Source organism: Pongo abelii, chromosome 6, assembly GCF_028885655.2.
Source record: "Pongo abelii isolate AG06213 chromosome 6, NHGRI_mPonAbe1-v2.0_pri, whole genome shotgun sequence".
NCBI lineage: Eukaryota > Metazoa > Chordata > Mammalia > Primates > Hominidae > Pongo > Pongo abelii.
The window spans coordinates 135,476,181-135,500,376 of record NC_071991.2 but is presented as its reverse complement, the minus strand read 5'-3'; the positions used below and the strand labels follow the sequence as shown (position 1 = coordinate 135,500,376).

The 24,196-nt window shown below is 38.9% G+C and overlaps 1 protein-coding gene and 1 long non-coding RNA gene across 3 annotated transcripts in view; one reads left to right on the top strand and one right to left on the bottom strand.

The window, feature by feature from the left end:
• AKR1D1 (aldo-keto reductase family 1 member D1) overlaps positions 1-24,196 on the bottom strand; it is a 114,798-nt gene that overhangs the window by 1,938 nt on the left and 88,664 nt on the right. For both annotated transcript variants that reach the window (XM_054559875.1, XM_024250055.2), the window contains 6 exons: positions 22,961-23,077; positions 17,019-17,096; positions 9,544-9,666; positions 8,245-8,354; positions 7,382-7,547; positions 1,172-1,254 (listed from right to left, as the gene is read on the bottom strand). In XM_054559875.1, coding sequence (XP_054415850.1) covers positions 1,172-1,254; positions 7,382-7,547; positions 8,245-8,354; positions 9,544-9,666; positions 17,019-17,096; positions 22,961-23,077 — 677 coding nt within the window. The remainder of the gene's footprint in view (positions 1-1,171; positions 1,255-7,381; positions 7,548-8,244; positions 8,355-9,543; positions 9,667-17,018; positions 17,097-22,960; positions 23,078-24,196) is intronic.
• LOC129060683 (uncharacterized) overlaps positions 1-24,196 on the top strand; it is a 240,412-nt gene that overhangs the window by 212,671 nt on the left and 3,545 nt on the right. The window lies entirely within an intron of this gene.

Genomic DNA, 24,196 nt, shown 5'->3' with positions numbered 1-24,196 from the left:
AATCCAGTCAGTGTACTTTCTGACCCATGAAAAACAGTGGGATCGATAAAGTAACTGTCCAAACTATATGAATCATCTTAGCATTTTCTGAATGCTCACTTAAAGATTCAAGACGAAGATGACTATTCAGGTGATTTGAAGAACTGGAAACATTAATAGAGAATGATTAAGAAGAAAAAAATGCATGTGTGTGTATATGAGTATATATATGTATATGTGTGTGTATATCTATACACACATATATAGAACCTATATTCTTTTTTCTTTTTTTTTTTTGAGTTGGAGTTTTTCTCTTGTTGCCCAGGCTGGAGTGCAATGGCGTGATCTCGGCTCACTGCAACCTCTGCCAACTGGGTTCAAGCGATTCTCGTGCCTCAGCCTCCTGAGTAGCTGGGATTACAGGCAAGTGCCACCACACCCAGCTAATTTTTGTATTTTTAGTAGAGACGGGGTTTCTCCATGTTGACCAGGCTGGTCTCTAACTCCCAACCTAAGGTGATCCGCCCACCTTGGCCTCCCAAAGTATAGGCGTAAGCCACCACGCCTGGCCAAAACTATATTCTTTTTTAAAGGGCCTGTAATATTTAGAGAATAAAGAGCTACTTCAGTTGGTTAGCTGAACTTGACATTTTGAAGGAGTATATGGAATTTTGCTTGTAGGAAGTCAGCTAATAGGTAGAGCTAGAAACTAAAATCTTATAGGCAAGAAAGTATTTATCTAAAAGTCTAAGTTCTTGGTTTCAATCTAGTACTCTTTCTACAACATTATCATGCCTCTCTCAGAATTTTTTTTTATAACTTTGCTTTAATTTGTTCATCACTTTGATTTTTAGGAATAAATAAATAAGTTGTTTCAACATTTGTGCTGCTGTTGTTTTAGCATATGTACATGATGAATTAATTCTCCTAAGGTTCCTTAGCCCGCATGCCTTCACCTAAGTCACGTAATGTCACAGATGTCAGGGCTCTTCTTTTCAGTGAGATTGTAGGGTTGTGGAAAGCCCTGTAGTGGATGTATTTCCCTCAGGCATGTTAACATTCAGAATATGTGGCCCACCGTGCTTTGCCCTGGTGCTATGGACATAGGTCAGGGTTCATATGAGCCTTGTTGCTTGACACATGACTATTCAATACCACTGGCCAGTACCCATTAATGATCCCCAGAACTTACATGAGCAATTGCACAAAGCGGATATTTTTATTCAAGGCTTCAATGTCCTTCATTTCTTCTTCAGTGAGAGAAAAGTCAAAGATCTGAAATAACGGAAATAATAGAACATTTTTGAAGGTCAAGTTTGGGATCAGAAAGTGGGGCCACCAGTGGGAGCCTTTCAAAGATGTATGAATATCTCTGCAAATGTCTAAGAGGAGTCAGGCTGGTGTTGGGGGGCTACCCACTGAGGTGGAGCTGGATACTCTGTTCTGCCATTTGTTTTTGAGATGGTCTTTCTGGGGACATCTTATAAGAAATTCCAAATGCTCTGAAACCACAAATGTTAATGAAATCTCCTAAAATTTCAAATGTGAAGAATTCTTATTTCTGTATGAAATGCTGGGCTTTTGATTCTGAACTACTGTCTTATACTTAAAAAATTCTGAGTCTCCAAATATGATTTTTTTTTTTTTTTTGAGACAGGGTCTTACTCTGTCACCCAGGCTGGAGTGCTGTGGCATCATCTTGGCTCACTGCAACTTCCACCTCCTGGGTTCAAGCTATTCTCATGCCTCAGTTTCCCAAGTAGCTGGGACTACAGACACGTTTCACCATGCCTGGCTAATTTTTGCATTTTTTGTAGAGATGGGGTTTCACCATGCTGCCCAGGCTGGTCTCAAACTCCTGAACTCAAGCGATCCTCCCACCTCAGCCTCCCAAAGTGCTGCAATTACACTCACCATGCCCGGCCTCACCACGCCCAGCCTAAATTTGCTTTTTTAAAAAACTTTTAATTTGCTTTGTTTTAAACTTTTAATTTGCTATGTTGAAATCCTTTCTCTCATCATTTTTGATGTCTCTTCTACCTTTTTATTCTAATTACATTTTCATTGTTTTATTTTTCTTAGATTTTATACTTTATTTATATTCTGGTTTTATAATTGTCCCTTATTAACATTTATATATTTTATTTTCACTTCCTTTTATTTTTAACATTTGGGTTATCTGTATATAACCTATCTTCTCTTTATTATTTTATCTTTCCTTTAACTTTTATTTTAATATATTTGATGATTAATAGATTTTAATTATATAAGTAGTACATAAATATATGCTTTTTGCAAAGAAATGAAACACTGTAGAAGTACGTAGACCTATACGGAATAAATAACGAAAATCTTGTCACTCATCACCCCATTCTTATTTCCCTTCCCAGATATTCCTCCCAAATACTACACACATTAAGAGGAAAATGCAGTAATTGGACCATATCTTTATGATTCTACAAGTTTCCTTTATTCACATAATATCTTAGTGACTCCACTGATAGTTCTATCACAATATGAAACCTGATTTTATTCATTTAGCCATGGTATTCATTGTGTAGATGGTACACGATTTACTTAATTATCCCTCCATGGATTCTTTCCAAGTACTCTTTTCAGGGAACCATTTTCTTTTATGATTTATTATCCAATTATTGGCATTTATGAGACTACATAAGGAATCAAAAATTTGCACAATATAAAAATGAATGAATCATCTATGAAATGAATCCTTACCCAGACTTCTTTTTTGCTAAACACTAGTCCTGTCCTTTAAGTCTTGGTGGGTCAGCCTCTTATCCAGTAAATATACGGCATAATCTAATGGCAAAGTGAGGTTGCAAATCTTGCAAAGATGCAGGATTTTATGAAATCAAAGAAAGTGATCTTGGAGATTTGTTCTAATTATAGGTATGATCTTTTTCGAAGAAGAATCCTGTACAGTTAAAAATCTACTTTGATAGATATGTCAAAAGAGTGTGACTTGAAAAAAAAATTAAAGAATTAAAAATCTCCTTCAGGTAAAGCCCTCCAAAATTTTTGTGAGAATTATTCTCTTTATGAACATTCTGCAAAACTTTTGTGAAATAGAGGATGTCATGCTGTGTTATGTAATTTTGTCAAGCATATTTAAAAAAATTCAACACTGATTCACTGTTTCTTCGGAGTTAATAAACGTGCAATCGTAACCTACATTTTGTTGAGAATAAAAGTGAACTTACTTTCATAACCTTTGGTTTCGATCTTAATATAAGCTTTCAAATTCACCCTCTCTACATTATTTCTGTGTCATGTTTTTTCTTGTTGTATGTGGATTGATTTTCAGTGGTCTTTTTTTCTCCCATGGCACAAATTATCCTAAGTGAATGAGGATCTCATATTACAAAACTGAGCTCCTGACAGTTCCTCTCAAACTGCTTCCCCTACAGTTTTCCCTTTCAGTAAATGTTTGAAGAAGGAGAGATTGTTAACTGTATCAGATGTGGTTGAAAGACCAACTGGGACAAGGATTGAGAATTACTGGATTTAGCAATGTGGAGGTCACTGGTAACTTTGACAAGGGCTGTTCCAGTGGGATGGTCAGGGTAAAAGTTTGGTTTGAATGGCTTCAAGAGATAGTGGGGGAAGGGAATGGGAAGCAGCGAGAACAACTTCTCTTTCAAGATGTTTGAAACAGAAAGAGAGAAGTGGATAATACTTGGAGAGGAAAGTGAGTCTAGGTTGGATTTTATTTTTTAAGATAGGAGGTTACTACATATGTGAATGTTGGTGGGAGTTACACAGTAGAGAGGAACAATTGCTAGTGTAGGAAAGAGAGGGGGATGTTTGAAATTGAGGCTTTGGAGGATTTATTAGGAAGTTGTTTATTGCAATTTCCAAGGGATAGCCATGGGAATTAGTGGCTGAAATATATAGAACAAGATTCTTATGGGAGAGGAAGTCAAAGAGCTGTCAGGTAAGGGCGGAGAACGACTGGTGTGGATGCTGAATTCACTAAGAATTATGAGAGGAAGAGTGTTGGAGAAAGTGAAAGTGAGCCCAGAGATAACATCTTCAAAGAATGGAGGCCAATGGATGATGGCAAGAAAGCTGGACCACACCTGGTATAATTTCATTTTTTTTTAATTTTAACTTTTAAAATATGCTGGCTCCATATTAGCTTTCTTCATTTTTACCTTTAATTTTATCTAGTTTTTAAACTCATGGTTTTTTGTTTGTTTTGAGACAAAGTTTCACCCTTGTCATCCGGGCTGGAGTGCTATGGTGCGATCTTAGCTCACTGCAACCTCTGCATCCCTAGTTCAAGCGATTCTCCTGCCTCAGCCTCCTGAGTAGCTGGGATTACAGGCGCCCATGACCACACCCGGCTAATTTTTGTATTTTTAGTAGAGAAGGGTTTTGCCATGTTGGCCAAGCTGGTCTCGAACTCCAGACCTCAGGTGATCCACCCGCCTCAGCCTCCCAAGGTGCTGGGATTACAGGAGTGAGCCACTGCGCCCAGCCTAAACTGGTGGTTTAACTTTTTTTATTTTAAAGCAATGGGATCTCGCTTTGTTGCCCAGGCTGCTCTCAAACTCCTGGCCTCGAGCAATCTTCCTGCCTTGGCCTCCCAAAATGCTGGGATTACAGGTGTGAACCACGGTGCCCAGTCTTAACTTTTTATTACATAATTTTTATTTTCTTTTGCTCTTTTTTCATCAAAATATTTATTTTTCCTTTATTCTTTATGTTTTATTGATCTTTGCCATTCTTTAAAAATATTTCTAACAGTTTATTTTACCTTCATTCTAAGAGAGCATAATTTTTTATTTTGTTGTTTCTTGCTTTCATACCCAGCAAAATTCATGGTTATTGGGTGAGTCTATTCCCTAAAGAGTGAGAATTGGCTGTGATTTTGTGATTTTCATTCTCATATTGCTTCTAAATCTGTATCCGTTTTATATTTTCTTGGAATATGTGACCTCTGAGTTCCATTCTTTTATTATCAAGGCTATGGAAACATATGGAATATAACATAATTAGTTACAATGAAAATTTCAAGGAGAGTGGCATTTTCTCTGGTACAAAATTACAATTTGCTAGATGCTATAAAGTCCAAATGCTTTCCATTGCAAAGGTCACTTGTAACACTCTCATAATTTTTGAACAGCAAAATTTTCAGTCCTCAAAAAGTCCATCAAAGTGTGTTTTAATCTTCAATGAACCTACACATTAGTCATGCAGTTGATCTCTTTCTAAGATTGTGGAAAAGAGTGTCAACCACTTTTTAGCATGAGGCATTTTGGCAAATGTTATCGTCAGGAGTTGATGTAACTATTTAGCATCTTTTCGTCTTTTTTCTTTTTATGAACTTTCCTTCCCCCTTCTAGTGGAGCTGTCTGTTAACTTCTTCAGCACAGGAATAGGGATATAGTCCTGGGGGCCAATCAGGGTATCCTACTCAGTGGCCACAGTGGGTAATATGAGGGTGACCTACAAGAGCTAATCAGGGATTGATAGAGACCCTGATAGAAGACTTTGTTTCTGATCATCTTCACTCTTCACTGAGTATGAGTAATTGATTATCCTGGAGCTGTTAGGAATTGTCTGTGCCACCATCTGGGTGGAGAGAAAGGAGGGAGAGAGAGAGAGAGAGAGAACTAAATCTTTTTATAAATCGTTTGAGTACCTGTGTCTAGCCATTTCTGATCTACTCATGGACTTTCCAGTTATGCAAGCCAAGAAATTATCTTTTATTTTTTTGCTAAAGTTTGAGTTGCATTCTATCATGTAGCAAAAAGCTCTGAAAATCTAATTGTCTAATATTGTGGATATCTTCCTATGTCAGTACTTGTATTTTTTAAATGGCTATATGATATTTCAATGTACAAATATGCCATAGCTTGTTTTATAAAATCCTGTTGAAGATTGTTTTGAGTTTTTAAAAAATTACGAAGAATTCTATAATAAACATCTGTCTGTGTGTGTGTGCATCTATGTATATATGTGCAAATACATCTATAGGATAAGATTGCTGAGTCAATGGATATGTGTATTTGAATTTGTTTAATTTGACAGATAACATTGTATGTTTTTATCATATACAACATGATGTTTTGACATACATATAAATTGTGGAGTGGTTAAATCTAGCTAATTAACAAATGCATTACCTCATATAGTTATCATTTTTGTGGTAAGAGCACATAAGATGTACTCTCTTTATGTTTTTCAAGAATACACTATATCATCATCATTTATAGACACCTTTTTGTACAATAGATCTCTTGACATTTATTCCTTCTGTCTAACTGTAATCACACATTTTTTGACCAACATCTCCTCATAGCACCCTCCCTTCAATAATCTCAGCCTCCGGTAACTACTGTTCTACTCCCTACTTTTATGTGATTAACTTTTTTAGGTTCCACATATAAATAAATCATGTAACATATGCATTTGAATTTTGATGGACATGAAATAATTTAACCTACTCTTCCATATCTCATACAAATTAATGTTTCTAACAATACTGTGTCAAAGCGCCTGTTTCCCCAAATATTACCAAGTATTTTGATTATTTTCTGATATGAAGGGACAACTAGTATCTTTTTATTTATCTTTAATTATGAGTAGGGCTAAATAGGCAATTTACTTTTGAAATGTAAATTAACTAATGGGTAATTAATTAATTTTATATGGCACTTTTCTATGGTTGTATTTACCTAGCAGTTTAGTCTTTAGTAGTAGCAGAATAAGTGAATTACCCCTTTGTCTAGTTCTTTCTTCACCTGGAAGTTACAATGTAAGTCATAGATTACTTATAGAGGGAAATAAAGGCAATTAGCATTCATGAAGTCTAAATGGTCGTCTTCAATAATTTTCAAATTTGTCCTCAACTTTTACCAGAGCCATTAAGAAGGTGGAAAGTTGACTATTATGAATTCCAAATTTTATTCACTCAATTTCTGTTGTGCTGGTAGAGAAGTGAGCAGGTAGTGTCAAGGGTCAGTAGCTAAGGGAAGAGGCTGGGTACAGTGGCTCATGCCTGTAATCCCAGAACTCTGGGAGGTCAAGGTGGAAGGATCGCTTAAAGACAGGAGTTCCAGACTAGCCTGGGCAATATAGCAAGACCCTGTCTCTAAACAAAAAAAAAATTAAAAAAAAAAGAAATAAAAGATAAGGAAAGAGAAAATATAAGAGATCTGGATAGTGTACAAGTAGCAAAGCAATCTCTGAAGTACTAGCAATTGTCTCAAATTGAATGAAAATTAAACCTAGATATGGGCTACACGGGTCAAGGAGCTGGTGTAAAATAAAATATGAGAGCGTTACAGGTTTCCTATTAAGCTGAACACATTCTATAAAAGCAAAAATAGCAAACATACCCATCTTTTCACATTTCCAAAAGCAGTTCTCTTACCTGAAAATTTTCTTTGATCCTTTCAAGATTAAAGCTTTTAGGAATGACAACCACCCCTCGCTGGATGTTGAAACGCAAAACAATTTGAGCTGCTGTCTTATTGTACCTTTTCCCCAATGAGTTTAGAAGTGCATCCTTTAACAAAGGTGGAGAAGAAACATTCACCCTTAAAAATATCAAAACATGCATCATAATTAGTTTGTGTAATGAGAACCAAAGGTTAATAAACCATCCTCCTCCTCTGTCTTCCCATTCACCCAGTCACCTACCAGGACACTGCAGGTCACCTGTAACCAGTTTCTCTGAGTGCAGAGTATGCACTGAATGGAGAGTTACTCTTAGTATGGGAAGATCAAGCAAGGCAAGTTTATGGAGCTGCCTCCTTCAGAGGGTAAATAATATTTTTTGATGAGTCTTATAGAGAGAGCTGGCATATAGGGAAAGGCAGGAAGACTGAAGTGGAAGAAATAGAGACACAACTTTTGAAATCATCTTAAAGTAGAAAAATTTCTACTTAAGTTTATGGAGCGCATCATAGTAGAAGTATCACTATTGAATACAGAGATCAAAAGATTCAAAATTTGCAAAACATGGCCATAGAAACTCCTTTGTCAAATAATAATTAAACTAACTTTTACTGAGCATTCCTATATATCGGGCACTGATAGGCAATTTCATACCTATAATGTAATCAATTTTACAACAGCTCAGTCAGGAAAGTATGAAAAGTTCTAATTCATATATTCAGATAATGACTTGAAGAGGTTGCACAGGCAAACCAAAAGGCATTCCAATCAAATACAGTAGTTCACATGAGCCTCACACTCTACACCAAAGGAAATGCTTCCTAAAGTTTTACTTACCAGACTGGATTCCTACTGGTCCCCAAAGGGCTATATGCAGTAATGACAATGTCATGTTGTTGACAAAATTTCAAGAGTTTTGGCTGGGTGAAATACGGATGGCACTCAACCTATGTGGTTGCATTGGAGAGCAGAGCACAAAATCAAGGCCACGTTGTTGAATGCAATTTTACTGTTAAAAAAATTCTTCAATAAAATCCATTTTATTAATAGAATCTCCTTCATACTGTATACATTTTGTGTCCCAGTCTGTCCCTTCATATCTTGTTCATTTTGCTTCCTTAAAATGGATTCGAGAACATCTTTTGTTAAGATTTCACATAATATGAATGTCTTGTAACTTAATCATTCCCTTAATTTTTTGTATTATGTTGTTTCCATTTTGTTCCATTATGAACAATGTTGTATTGAACACACATCAGTCTATCTAGGCATTCTGATATTTTTTTTTATTATCGTAGGTTACTAGAAATAAAAGACTGAACATTTTTTAAGGCCCTTGATACATATTGACAAATTGTTTTTTAGTAAGGCTGAACCAATTTGCACTCACTAGCATTTAATCACTTGCCTACATGGGGGCATTATATGTAAAAATATTAATAAGACAAAAACTTAGCTAATTTGATGTGCAATAGAAAAATCACACTTCAATTTAAGTTTCTCTAATTAATAGTAAGTTTAACATTTTTCATGTGTACCAGTCTTGCAATTTGTCTTTTGTGAATTTCTGTTCATTCCTTTTACTCCTTTTTCTGTTGAGCTTTAGTGTTTTTTCTCATTTTTTTCATTGATTTTCATTAGATTCTTTTTTTTTTTTTTTTTTTTTTTTTGTTAGATGGAGTCTCACTCTGTCGCCCAGGCTGGAGTGCAGTGGCGCAATCTCGGCTCACTGCAACCTCCGCCTCCCGGGTTTAAGCAATTCTCCTGCCTCAGCCTCTGAGTAGCTAGGATTACAGGCATGTGCCATCATGCCTAGCTAATTTTTGTATTTTTAATAGAGACGGGGTTTCACCATGTTGGTCAGGCTGGTCTCAAACTCCCGACCTCGTGATCACCCGCCTCGGCCTCCCAAAGTGCTGAGATTACAGGCGTGAGCCACCGTGCCTGGCCCCAAGTCCGTTTTTTTAAGTGACACCAATAGAAGTCTAAAGGGTCCAAGTCTAAAGAGCGCATTGTCCCAAGATGAGATTTAGGTGGAGCAATCATGAGCCTTCCCGACTCCCAGCTGAGGCCTCTTCGTGTCATGTAAATCCTGGCCCCATTCCTGACACCCTAGTGGAAGCTATTAGGCTGTACCTGGTTGCTGACTGGCTTGTGTTTGAGTCCTGGCTTGTTCAGGATGAGCTCCAGCTGCCTGCGGTTAAAATTGGACACTCCCAGGGATTTCACCAAGCCAGCATCTTTGCAAGCTTCCATCGCCTGTAGAGTAAATGTCCACAGGTCAACAAACAAGCCTCACAAGAAGCAAGAATGAATGTTTATAAGGGTGACTGTGAATTCTTTAAAAAGGAAAGTTCCGGGGTATGTTAATAAGCATCTTGCGAAAAAAAATAAAAGAAGGATGGTGGGAAAGCGCAGTAATTCTATGACTGAATTTGGAAATCAATTCAATCGTATGCCATATCTTCCCCTTGTATTTTCTCAAGGTATTTACCACACTTTAGTGATCCCAGATAGGGCACGATGGCTCACACCTGTAATCCCAGCACTTTGGGAGGCCAAGGCAGGAGGATCACTTGAGGTTAGGAGTTCAAGACCAGCCTGGGCAACAGAGTGAGACTTCATCTCTAATAAAAATCAAGAATTAACTAGGCATGGTGGCGCATGCCTGTAGTCCCAGTTACTTAAGAGGCTGAAGTAGGAGGATCCACTTGAGCTGGGGAAATTGAGGCTGCAGTGAGTTATAACTGTGTCACTGCACTCCAGCCTGAGCAACAGAGTGATACCCTATCTCAATTAAAAACATTTTTTTTAAATGATCCTACTTCTTGAAATTTTTGGATACTTTATGGCATAGTACCTGAGCACTTTTTTTTTTTTTCCGAGATGGAGTTTCGCTCTTGTTGCCCAGGCTAGAGTGCAATGGCACGATCTCGGCTTACTGCAAACTCTGCCTCGCAGGTTGAAGCCTCCCAAGTAGCTGGGATTACAGGCATGCACCACCACACCTGGCTAATTTTGTATTTTTAGTAGAGATGGGGTTTCACCATGTTGGTCAGGCTGGCCTTGAACTCCTGACCTCAGGTGATCCACCTGCCTCAGTCTCCCAAAGTGCTGGGATTATAGGCATGAGTCACTGCGCCCGGCTGGCAATTTTTATAAACATTCTGGTGTATGTGAAATAGATACATTGTCCCATTTTTGGATGTAACACTCTGTCCTCTCTCCCTCATATATATATGTATTTAAATATACATACACACATGTTATATATAAAATTAGGTCTAGCTCTTCTTGGCTTCTCAGTAGCTGAAATTAATATGTCAAAATTAACAGAAGGAATATGTCAAAAACTGAAAGGAGTATGTCAAAAATCTTTTACTATACTGGTGATTTATTCATGTTCTTCTGTATTTTTTTTTGAAACAGTATCTTGCTCTGTCACCCAGGCTGGAGTGCTGTGGTGGGATCTTTGCTCACTGCAGCCTTGACTTCTGGGCTCAAGAGATCCTCCCTCTTTAGCCTCTTAAGTAGCTGGACTACAAGCATGTGCAACCACACTGGCTAAATTTTGTTTTTAAAATATTTTTTGGAGATGAGGGGGTCTCACTATGTTGCCCAGGTTGATTTCAAACTCCTGGCCTCAAGTGATCCTCCTACCTTGGCCTCCCAAAGTGCTGGAATTATAGGCATGAGCCAATGTCCTCCTGTATTCTGTCAATTTTTTGTTTTATATATTTTGAAGATACTTTATTTGGTATATATGTGCTTAAAATTATATATCTTTTTGGTAAATTCAATCTTCCATCTTTATGTACAACTCTTTTTATCCCTAATAATGCTTTTAATTCTTAAGTCTGTGTTATATGATATTAATATAGTAATACCAACTTTTTCTGGTATTTGACTGGTGCGTGTGTGGTTTTTTTTTACCTGTAAAGTTTTAACTTTCACATGTCTTTTTGCTTAGGTGCCTCCTTTTAAATGTCAATCTCTGTCTAGGTGAGTTTATTTTATCTACATTTATTGCAACCATACATATATTTGAACTGTTTCTACCATCTTGATTTATTTCAATTTATCCCACTTATTCTGTTTCTTCTTAACTCTTTATTACTTTTAAGAAGTTTTCTAATGAAGACAATAACTTAGCATGTTTACATGGTATTTATCTACCCTCAACATCTGTGATGCTAATAGTATGTATATAAACTTTAATTGTAGCGTATTATGGGTTCATTTTCCTTTTATTATTTGATCTCAATATTTTTATAGATAATACACACTTTAAGCTTAATTTGATCACTTTTGCTTTACGCATTTTTTTTGGAGCATCTGTTAGATTTTTGTTCCTTTTACTTAGTACATCAATCAGACCTAATGATTTCCGGTGTGGGTCTTTATGTGGCAAAATTTCTGAGCATGTGTAGATGTGGAACTTTTTATCATGCATCATTTTTGCCTTATAGTTTGGTGAGTTATAACTGATGTACAATAAACTATTCATTTTTGAAGTGTACATTTTGAGGAATTTTAACGTATGCATACACCTGTAAAATCATCATCACAATCAAGATCATGAACACCTCCAGTGGAATACTAATAAATGTTTAACAACCAGCTATCCAGGAAGAAAAAAGCTCCCCAGTTTGTAGTATTTGTCAATGTCTGTGATGTGACTATTCACACCAGGCTATTCAAGCTAACAACCCGACATCACTGAATGTGGAGTTAGGAAGAGGTTTGCACAACAGGTTCTTGCAAGGTGGTATGGGCTAGTTTTAGCACAAGATTACCCTTCCCCATTGAATTGTGTTGGCATTTCTGTTGAAAATCAACTGACCATATATGTGTATGGGTCTAGTTTAACATTCTCTATTATGTTTTATTGATCTATATGTTCCTCTTTATGCTAATATGGCACTGTCATGATTATAATAGTTGTATAATAATTCTTGAAATTAGTATAAGCCCTCCAAACTTATTGCTTTTTATTTTTGAGATGGAGTCTTGCTCTGTCACTGAGGCTGGGTTGCAATGGTATAGCTCACTGCAGCCTCAACCTACCAGGTCAAGTGATCCTCCTACCTCAGCCTCCTGAGTAGCTGGGACCACAGGCACATGCAACCCCCGTGCATGGCTAATTGTTTTATGTTTTTGTAGAGACGGGGTCTCACTGTTCCCCATGCTGGTCTTGAACTCCTAGGCTCAAGTAATTCTCCCCGCTCAGCCTCTCAAAGTGCTGAGATTACAGGTATGAGCCACTGTGCTTGGCTATTGCTCTTTTTCAAAAAGTTGTTGTGGCTATTATAGGTTATATGTACTTCCATATAAATTTTATTTTATTTATTTTTTTGAGACAGAATCTCACTCTGTCACCCAGGCTGGAGTGCAGTGGTGGGATCTCGGCTCACTGCAACCTCCGCCTCTCAGGTTCAAGCGATTCTCATGCCTCAGACTTCCAAGTAGCTGGGATTATAGATGGGCACCACCATGCCTGGCTAATTTTTGTGTTTTTAGTGGAGACAGGGTTTTGCCATGTTGCCCAGGCTGGTCTCGAACTCCTGGCCTCATGTGATCCACCTGCCTTGGCCTCCCAAAGTGCTGGGATTTATAGGCATAAACCACTGCTCCGGGCCCCATATAAATTTTAGAAGTAAGTTTTCCATTTTTGTTGAGATTTTGACTGGGACTACATTGAATCTACAGATGAATTTGGGGAGAATTAAAATCTTGATATTCTGATCAAGGAACATAGTATATCTCTCCATTGAATTTTGGATCATCTTTTATTTCTTTCAGTAATAAGTTGTTTTTACTATATAGCTCTTGCACAGATTTTTTTAGATTTATCTCTGAATATTTAATGTTTAGTATTGTTTTTAAAAATAATTTCCAATCGTGTGTTGCTAATATATAAATTACATCTAGATAAAGATTTTAATTTTTTTAGGTCTTATGGGTTATTTACATGTGTGCCTCCTGTTTGATCAGACAGCATACCTTGCATAATTAAAATACTTGAAGAATTACTGACATTTATGCTATGGTTCAAAAAATGGCCTATGTTGCTGGGCACAGTGGCTCACATCTGTAATCCAGGCACTTTGAAAGGCCAAGGCGTGTGGATCACGAAGTCAGGAGTTCGAGACAAGCCTGACCAACATGGCGAAACCCCATCTCTACTAAAAATACAAAAATTAGCTGGGCATGGTGGCATGAGCCTCTAATCCCAGCTGCTCAGGAGGCTGAGGCAGGAGAGTCGCTTGAACCCGAGACGTGGAGGTTGCAGTGAGCCGAGATCGCGCCACTGCACTCCAGCCTGGGCGACAGGGCAAGACTCGTGGAAGGAAGGAAGGAAGGAAGGGAAGGAGGGAGGAGGAAGGGAGGGAAGGAAGGAAGGGAGGGAAGGAAGGAAGGAAGAAAGGAAGGAAGGAAAAGAAAGAAAACATTCTGTTATATTTTGGTGAAGTGTTCTATAAACGTCAGGTTAAGAAGGTTCATAATGTTTAAATCTCCTATATCCTATAGGATTTTTAGTAGATACAGCTCTTTCTGTATACTTATCATTTTAGTATGATATCATTTTAATAGAATCTCTGACTATAGGCCGGGCATGGTGGCTCATGCCTGTAATCCCAGCACTTTGAGAGGCCGAGGCAGGTGGATCACGAGGTCAGGAGATCGAGACCATCCTGGCTAACACAGTGAAACCCTGTCTCTACTAAAAATACAAAAAATTATCCAGGCGTGGTGGCGGGCGCCTGTAGTCCCAGCTACTCGGGAGGCTGAGGCAAGAAAATGGCGTGAACCTGGGAGGTGGAGCTTGCAGTGAGCCAAGATCATGCCATTGCACTCCAGCCTGGGCGGCAGAGCAGATTATTCTCTTTCTCTGTTCGGTTCTCTTAGATTATGCTTCATGTATTTTGAAGCTCTGTTATTAGGGGCATAGATGTTTAGGATTGACTCCTTTATCATTATATAATAATCTTCTTCATCCCATGTAATACTTGTTGCTCTGAAGTGTTTGTTGATTTTAAAATAGCGACTGCAACTTTATTTTTACTAGAGTTAGCCTAACATATCTTTTTCTATCCTTTTGCTTTTTGAAAGACTTTTGTTTTTAACCTGTTGGTGACTTTTTACTTAAGATGGATTTCTTGTGTATAATATATAGTGGGATTTGGTTTATATCATTCTGATAATCTATGCCTTTTAATTGGGGTGCTTAGACCATTTATATATACTGCAATTATTGATGTTACTGAGTTTAAATCTCCCATCTTGCCCTTTGTTTGCTATTTTTCTCATCTGTTTATTACCCCTCTTATTTTTTTTTCTGCTTTGTCTTGGATTGATTATTTTTGTTATTCCATTTTGCCTTCTTTATCGGATTATTTATTATGCTCTGGAAGTTTTAACATTTTTCTCCTTATGTTTGTTTGTTTTTTTTTTTTTTGAGATGAAATCTCACTATACTGCCCAGGTTAGAGTTCAGTGGCTATTCAAAGGCATGACTATAGCACACTGTGGCCTTGAACTCTTGGCCTCAAGTGGTCCTCCCACCTCAGAATTCCAAATAGCTGGGACTACAGGTGTATGTCACCTCACCCATGATATTCCTCATCTTTCCTCTTTTGTGCTCCATGGTCCCTTTAAGATCTTCGTGTTTTTTTTTTTCTTTATCTATTACCCCCCTTTTTTTTTCTTTTTTGAAGAGATGGGGGGGTCTCACTATGTCTCCCAGGATGGTCTTGAACTCCTGTGCTCAAGTGATCCTCCAGCCTCGGTCTCCCAAAGCACTGGGATTACAGGCATGAGCCGCTATGCCCACCTTCTTGTTTCCTTTTATTTTTTCTTCTTTCTTTTTTCTTAGAGTGCAATTGTGTGGATATTGGAATTTCTAATTTTATTCTTTGAATTTCTTAGCTTTTCTTTCATATTTTAAAAAATTCTTGTCCTTTTCTTCTTCATATTGAGAGATTTCCTCATTCTGATATCTCAATTTGACCATTTTCTTCTATTTATCCCAACCTATTGCATTGTTTTTTTTAATTTTTATTTTAGCTTGTTTTTTAAAATGTTGTTTGTTCACGTTTCATATTGCTAATATCTTTTCTTATGTTCTCTAATATATTAATTGGTTAATTTAGAAGTTCCTGGTTCTCTGTTCTATTTACGTTGGGATCAGTAATTGAGATGTATTGTCTTCTTGTGAAACAAATGCCTTATTACTTTGGGCTGTGAAATCATTTTTTCCTGGGGATACCGGCTGTCCTGTTAGGCAGTCCCTTAGAAGAGAATGTTCAAAATGTCCAACTGTCCAAACCTCATTCACTCCAATGAGATCAGGAGTGACTGTGTGTTCTTTTGGACAGAGCCCCGGGCACTGGGAAATAAATCATTCCTCCTCACCCCTCTAAACAACTCCACAGCTCAGACCTTCAGCTGTCGCCTCGGAGGCAAGTAGATAGAAAGAGGTACTTACCAGAGTGTAATTTCCAAACTTTTGGAGTTTGGAATCACATCGGTGGGAAAAAAAACTGCCAGAGGTCAGTGGGTAACTTATGTTTTTCCTCAGTTTTTCACAAGTTCAGAATTTCAAGGCTGCTCTACAGCTGAGTCCTGAGTTTCCGCCTGTGTGGCAATATTTGTTCCCAGGCTATGGCAGGGGTGAAGGAAGTGCAAAAGGACCAACCGTTCCTCTCCTGTATTATCTTCTTCCTGCTTGTTGGGTTGACTTCTACTCTAGGTCAGAGCTGCCACACCACCTCTAAGCAAACAAGTTCAAAATATCCCTCCCCACCATGAATCCATAAGGGTTTATTTATTATTTTCCTATAGTTGTCTACTCTTGTGATCTTGAGAAAAGAGCCAGCAGCTTGCCCAGAAATAAAAAACAGAATTGCTTTTCAGGTTTTTGTTGTTGTTGTTGTTGTTTTTGAGACGGCATCTTGCTCTGTTGCCCAGGCTGGAGTGCAGTGGCATGATCTCGGCTCACTGCAACCTCTGCCTCCCAGGTTCAAGCAATTCTCCTGCCTCAGCCTCCTGAGTAGCCAGGATTATAGGTGCCCACCACCACGCCTGGCTAATTTTTATATTTTTAATAGAGACAGAGTTTCACCACGTTGGCCAGGCTGGTTTCGAACTCCTGACCTCAGATGATCCGCCCACCTTGGCCTTCCAAAGTGCTGGGATTACAAGTGTGAGCCACTGCGACTTGCCTGTTTTTCAGTTTTTTTAATGTATCATTTTAAGTTTGTTTCTTGTAGGCATCATATTAACAACTTGATATATATTTTTTTAATTTGTGAATTTATCTTATTCATATATTTTAATTACTTTTATATTAGAACATATTTTGTTTACACTGTTTTTCCTTCCACCCCTCTCTCTTTTCTTTGGCATTCCAGCAAAACAAAAGTAAGAATTATTTAGTACCCAGAAGTGGAGATTTCATATACCTGTACTTACGGTTAGGAATGCCTGTTCTGACTGTTACTTTTCATTGGAAGTAAAGGGTACATCTCTCTCCATAAGTATGACAGGAATAATCAGATCACAGTTATAAAAATATCGTCTTTTAAAATAAGAAGCACATTTGAACTTACCTCCCAAGTGGCACACAGATTTGACTTGTGATATAACCATTTGCCATTCTCATCTCTAGGGTATATTTCATCTCCTGGCTGAACAAAAAAAAAAGAATAAATGTAATTCATTTTATTTATATCTGGGAATTAAAATAATAGAATTTAGACTTCCCAGTCTTCATAATTGTGAGCAATCAATGTCTATTGTTTCAAAATCACCCAGTCTAAAGTATTTTGTCATAGCGGCCCAGCTGGATTAAGTCACCTGCCCATGCTCCCTGGGATGCCAGTACCTGTCTTGTGTGCACTGTCCTTTCACTCTGTACAGCTGACACCTGCGTGTGTTAGAGGACAGACCTCAGGCTACTGGGACTTGTGTATCTACTCAGATGTGCCCAGGAATTTACACCCTGCTCCCCCTGCTGGGACAGCCTTTGAACTAAAGTTACAAGTATCAATATTTGTTTCTTTGCCCTGTGACTGTGTAATTCTGAGATGTGAACAACTTTGTCTCCAGAGCTTTCTGTGACATTTAGCCTAAATTGCTCTCTGTAGGACTCTGCTTTCTACCTCACATCTGCTTAACCTCTTATTTTTCAGCCACATTTCCCTACTCCCTTAACAGTACTTTAAAATAAATCACTCGTATGCATTCTCTTCATCTCAGGGTCTGCTTCTGGGGAACTCAACCTAACGGGCTATATGCAATAGGGGAGAGCTGATGGTGCCTGGGACTGGGGCAACTGCAGTAGAGAGGAAAAGAAGGGAACAGATTAGCACATGAATGAGTAGTAGAGCCAGCATGCCTTAATGTTGACTTGGAAATGAGGTGGGGTTGTGGGAATGAGGGAGAGGGAGAAATCAAAGATGATTCCCAGACACCTTGGGTGGTTGGTGGTAACCATTTCTTGAGGTTGGGGCTAGGAATCCGGAATATCATTTTGGATATTTTGACTTTGAAATGGTCACTAGACATTCAAGTGGATATTGAGGGAGGCAGTTGAACACAGAAGTCAGGAGCTTAGAGAGAGGTCATGGCTACAGGTAAAATTTGGAGTCATTAGCATGTAAAATGGTATTAAATCCACATGATTGGATTAAGTCACCTATAGAGAGAGTGTAGCTAGTAAGACAAGAATATTGAGGGTAGAGGACTGGGCATAACAACATTTGGAAGCTGGCAGAGAAGAAGCTGCCAAAGCACATGAGAGGGTCATGAGATGTCATGAACACCATGAGAAGAAAATGTTTACAGAAGGAGGTGGTAGTCAACTGTATTGAAAGAGATCAAATAATAGGAGGACAAAATGTCTATTGAATTTGGCAGGATGAAAGTCTTTGTTGACTTTGGTAATAGGGATTTTCTTATTGGGAATTGCTGTGGTTTAAATGTGTCCCCCCGAATTCATGCGTTGGAAATTTAATCCCCAGTGCAACTGTGTTGGGAGGTGGGGCCTAATGGGAGTTGTTCAGTCGTGGATTAATGCCATTGTAAAAAGGGCTCAGACGAGGAGGGGTGCTTTCTTGTGCTCTTTGCCCTTCCTCATTCCAGCATGTGATGACATAGCAAGAAGGCTCTAGTGAGGTGCTGGTACTTTGGTCTTGAACTCTCCAGCTTCTAGAACTCTGAGCCAATACATTTCTGTTTATTATCTATTACCCAGTGTCAGGCATTCTTTGTTCTTTTTCTTTTAAAGGAAATGTTTCTGAATCATAGCATTCTTTTTCCATTGTTGTTTTTTGTTTGTTTGTTTTTGAGACAAGGTCTTACTCTGCTACCCAGGCTGGAGTGCAGTGGCATGATTATGGCTCACTGTAGCCTCGATGTCCCCAGGCTCAGGTGATCCTCCCATCTCAACCTCCTCAGCAGCTGGGACTACAGGTGTGCACCACCACGCCTAGCTAATTCTTTTCTATATTTTTTTGTAGAGACAGGGTTTCACCATGTTGTCCAGGCTGGTCTCGAACTCCTAGGTTCAAGTGATCCACCTGCCTCGGCCTTCCAAATTGCTGGGAATACAGGTGTGAGCCACTGCACCTGGCCTCAGGCATGCTTTTATAGCAGCACAAAACAGACTGAGAAGGGAATCAAGCAATTGGACAAAATCCATTATGCTCTTAAATTTGTCCCTAATTTGGCCAGGCACAGTGGTTCACACCTATAATCCCAGTATTTTGGGAGGCCAAGGCGGGCCAATCAGCTGAGGTCAGGAGTTCGAGACCAGCCTGGCCAAAATGGCAAAACCCTGTCTCTACTAAAAATACAAAAATTAGCCAGGCGTGGTGGTGGGCGCCTGTAATCCCAGCTACTCAGCAGGCTGAGGCAAGAGAGTCGCTTGAACCCGGGAGGCGGAGGTAGCGGTAAGCCGAGATCATGCCACTGCACTCCAGTCTGGGCAACAAGAGCAAGATTCCATCTCAAAAAAAAAAAAAAATTAATTTTTTCCTCTAGCATTTCACCTTTGTGAAACTCAACTTTGCTTTAGTGAAAACATTTTCCCCATTGCCTGCTTTAGGGAAAGACAATGTCTTCTCAACTTCCTCCCATCTCCCTGAGAGCAGGGAACAGCCCCTTTTCTCCCTGATGCCACATTACTACTCATGTTAATTATCCATTCTGTCTCTGATTTCTAAGCACTTTGACTTTCTCAACACTTATGACCCACATTTCTGCTCCCTATTTCTTGCCTTGTGTTTCCTAATTTTACTTACCTTCTGAATGGCCTTATGCCTCCATCATGAATTCTGTTACATGATTTTTACTTTCCCAGATTCTATTCAAGAGGTTATCAAGCCTGAACCCACATTAGATACCTCTAGGTGTTTCCCTTGACCTTCCCTTGTGCCTATTTTACTCATCCTTTCATCTTGATAAGCCTCTTTGTCTCTTTCCTTCATTCCTCTTCCTCACAGCCAGGTATTATTGGAAGAATAACCCAACCCTCCCTCTAAAAATCTATGCTATTGACTCTCATTCTTGTTCATTTATCTTTTAAACATGTCATAATTTTTAATATTTTGTTGGCTAAAATTCTGCTTGACACTTAAAAAATAATAAAGTGCTAAAAATATTTTAGCAAGAAAGGTTTTTTGTTTAAAAAAACTTAAGATTCAAAAAGCATGTGAAGTCAGGTATGGTGGCTCATGCCTGTAATCCCAGCACTTTGGGAGGCTGAAGTGGGAGAATGACTTGAGGCCAGGAGTTCCAGACCAGCATGGTCAACATAGCGAGACCCTGTCTCTACAAAAGAAAAATTGAAAAATTAGGTGAGTGTGGTGGCACACACCTGTAGTCTCAGCTACTTGGGAGGCTGAGGCAGGAGGATTGCTTGAGCCTAGGAGCTCAAGGCTACAGTGAGCCACACACCACTGCAGTCCAGCCTGGGTGACAGAGCAAGACCCCCAGCCCCTCCCCCCCCTTTTTTCTTTTTTTTCCAAGACAGGGTCTTGCTCTGTCACCCAGGCTGGAGTGCAGTGGCGCAATCTTGGCTCACTGCACCCTCCACCTCCCCAGCTCAAGTGATCCTCCCACCTTAGTCTCCCAAGTAGCTGAGACCACGGGCACATGCCACCAAGCCTGGCTAATTTTTGTATTTTTTGTAGAGATGAGGTTTTGCCATGTTACCCAGGCTTGTCTCAAACTCTTGGACTCAAGTGACCTGCCAGCCTTATCCTCCCAAAGTACTGGGACTATAGGTATGAGCCACTGTGCCCGGTTGACCCTACCTCAAGCAAACAAACAAACAAACACCAAAAAACATGTCATACTTTAGCTTCAAATATTGATTTCCCAATTATAGGTTCAGTTGGGAGGTAATATCACTATATTGTGTCATTTCTCACTGTTAAAATTTTACCTTTTGTGCCCTTGAACCCATCAAAAATAAGAATAGAAATTATCTATCGTCTCCAAAAAGATGTAAATGTCATTAGTTAGTCACAGAGAAGTAAATTTTATTTTCTCGCTTTTAAATAGAGTCATGTGCTGCATAATGACATTTTGGTCAATGGTGGACTGCATGTATGATGGTGGCCCATAAGATTATAATAGAGTTTAAAATTCCTATCACCTAGTGACATCATGTTTGTGGTGTTGCTGGTGTAAACAAACCAACTGTGCTGCCAGGTATATAAAAGTAGAACACACATAATCATGTACGGTATATAATACTTGATAATGATAGTAAACAATGTCTGTTTTTACTATGGCTACAACTTATGTATTTGCTCTACTATACTTTATCATAATTTTAGAATGTTCTCCTTCTACTTTTAAAAAATGTTAACAGTAAAAAAGCCCCAGGCAGGTCTTTCAGGAGGGATTCCAGAAGAAGACACTGTTGCCACAGGAGATGGCAGCTCCATGCATGTTATTGCTCCGGAAGAACCTCCAGTGGGACAAGATGTGGACATGGAAGACACTGATATTGATGATGCTGACCCTGTGTAGGCCTAGACTAATATGTGTGCTTGTGTCTTAGTTTTTAACAAAAAAGTTAAAAAAAAATTTAATAGAGAAGAGCTTATGCAATAAGAATACAAAGAAAGAATATTTTTATACAGCTGTACAACATGTTTGTGTTTTATTCATGTTATTAAAAAAGTAATTAATCCCAACACTTTGGGAGGCCAAGGTGGGCAGATCACAAGGTCAGGAGATTGAGACCATCCTGGCCAACATGGTGAAACCCTGTCTCTACTAAAAATACAAAACTTAGCCGGGTGTGGTGGCGCGTGCCTGTAGTCCCAGCTACTTGGGAGGCTGAGGCAGGAGAATCGCTTGAACCTGGGAGGCAGAGGTTACAGTGAGCCGAGATGGCACCACTGCACTTTAGCCTGGCAACAGAGCGAGACTCTGTCTCAAAAAAAAAAAAAAAAGTAATTAGTATTAGTGTTACTACTAAGTATTATTACAAAGAATCAAAAAGTTAAAAAATTAAAACATTTATAAGGTGAAAACAGTTACAATAAGCTAATGTTAATTTATTATTGAAGAAAAAATATTATGTGATTCATTGTGTACCCTAAGTGTGCAGTGTTTATAAAGTCTCCAGTCATGTACAGTAATGACCGAGGCCTTCACATTCACTCACCACTCACTCTCTGACTCACCCAATTTTTATCCTGCAAGCTCCATTCATGGTAAGTGCCAGGTATAGGTGTATCTTATCTTTTATGCCATATTTTTACTGTACCTTTTCTATGTTATGTTTATGTACACAAATATTTACCATTGTGTTACCATTGTCTACAGTATTCAGAATAGTAACATGCTGTGCAGGTTTATAGCCTAGGAGCAATCGGCTGGGCTATCTAGCCTAAGTCTGTAATAGGCTATACCATCTAGGCACAACGTGTTTGCGTTTTATTCATGTTATTACAAAAGTAATGCAGTCTACCATGGTAAGTAAAACCTTACCACCTCGGTTTGTGTAAGTACACTCTATATGATGTTTGCAGAACAACAAAGTCGCCTCATGACACATTTCTCAGGATGTATCCCATTGCTAAGCAACACATAATTGTACACTGGGTCTTGCCAAATTTTTAAGACTTAGGTTAGAAATCTGACATTTGAACAAGAGTCAACATTAACAAAGTGAGGATGAGGGCGGAGATTGTGACTGTGTGAGTGGGAAGAACGGTGTGCGTCTCAATGCTGGGCTGCAGTTAGGGGACTACATGTTGGTTTGATGCAGAGAGCTTAAACTATAGTTGTAAAAACATGGTATAATAGAAATTGCATTGAATTAAAAAATCAAGAAACTTGGAAACCAAGCCTGAGTCTGCTAACATAATCTTCTTGGGTATTTGTCAGACTAGGTCAGTACTCTCTGATCTGTGGTAACAAAACACCACAATATTCTGTGGTGGTAAGTAATAAGCTAGCTTCATGCACACAGCTATTGGCTCATGGTTGCCAGGGTGCAGAGACCTGACCTTTGGGCATCTGAACTCACCTTAAAGGCCATGGGTACTTCAATGATGTAAAGATCCACGTAATCTAGCTGGAGGACCCTGAGTGTCCTCTCCAGGGTTGGGCGGACCATCTCTGGGACATGATTTGTAGCCCATAGCTGAAAGAATCAAAGAGGGATAATTAACTAATGTCCACACACTTTTCACGATAAGGCAGCCCCTTTTTCTTTGTAAAGCATTCGTACACATTTTTTTTTTGACATGGGGGGGGGTCTCACTATGTTGCCCAGGCTCGTCTTTAACTCCTGGGCTCAAGCAATCTGCCCACTTCAGCCTCCCAAAGTGCTGGGATTATAAGCATCAGCCACTGTGCCTGGCCCCTTGTACACATTTTATTCATACATTTCATTTTACAAAAATATGTTTATGATGCAGTGTCATCTGAGTATAGGATGAGCTGATAAAACTGTTGACACTTAGAGCCTAGCTTGAGAGCTTGTTTGGAGGTTCTAGTAGGGGAGCGCAGCTACTCACATACACTTGACCTAAAAACCCTCCTCCTTCGTCAGGGAAAGCCGTCCTCTTCCACTGAGAGTGCAGCTTCAAGAGGTACAATTGCCTAGACAGCCAGATCAGCTGAATTAGCCCTGGTGACCAATGGGGTGACATATGTTGCAGCCAGATCACCCTCACATCTCCAGACATAATTTCATGCAAATCTACCACAAGAGACTTACAGATCCTCCTTGACCACAGAGTACCTAATTTGATGGCAGTCTTCCCCATTTCTGGGTGAATTTCCTGATGCTTAGTGCTTGCATTTTTCCTCATTGTATAACTAGGGTTACACAATGTTCTAGATGTCCTGACCTATCCTGATACTTTATTGTCATGCCATTCTGATAAAATGAGCAAGGAACATGGTTATGCGTGTGGCTTCACTGGGTCCTTCACATTGTGACAGGTGGTGTGAAAGCCTGGTGAAATTTTAAATTAGTGCATAGATTTAGATTTGCTTTCACTGATCTTTTGTTCTTGTTTGGCCCTACTTAGACCCCAGAGCAATTAAATTACTCTTTCACTAAGGCATTACATAATGAAGGATCAAGGTTTGGTTAATCCTACTGGAGCATGTGTACCCTTAGGTGTCTGAGACATATGGTGCCAAGGTTGCTCATACCCACAGGACAAATTAGTACATGTTTTGGAATATCAGTTTTGCTCACAGATTTTTTGGGGGGATATAAGTTTAGAATCATACTTTTCTTTTTTCTTTC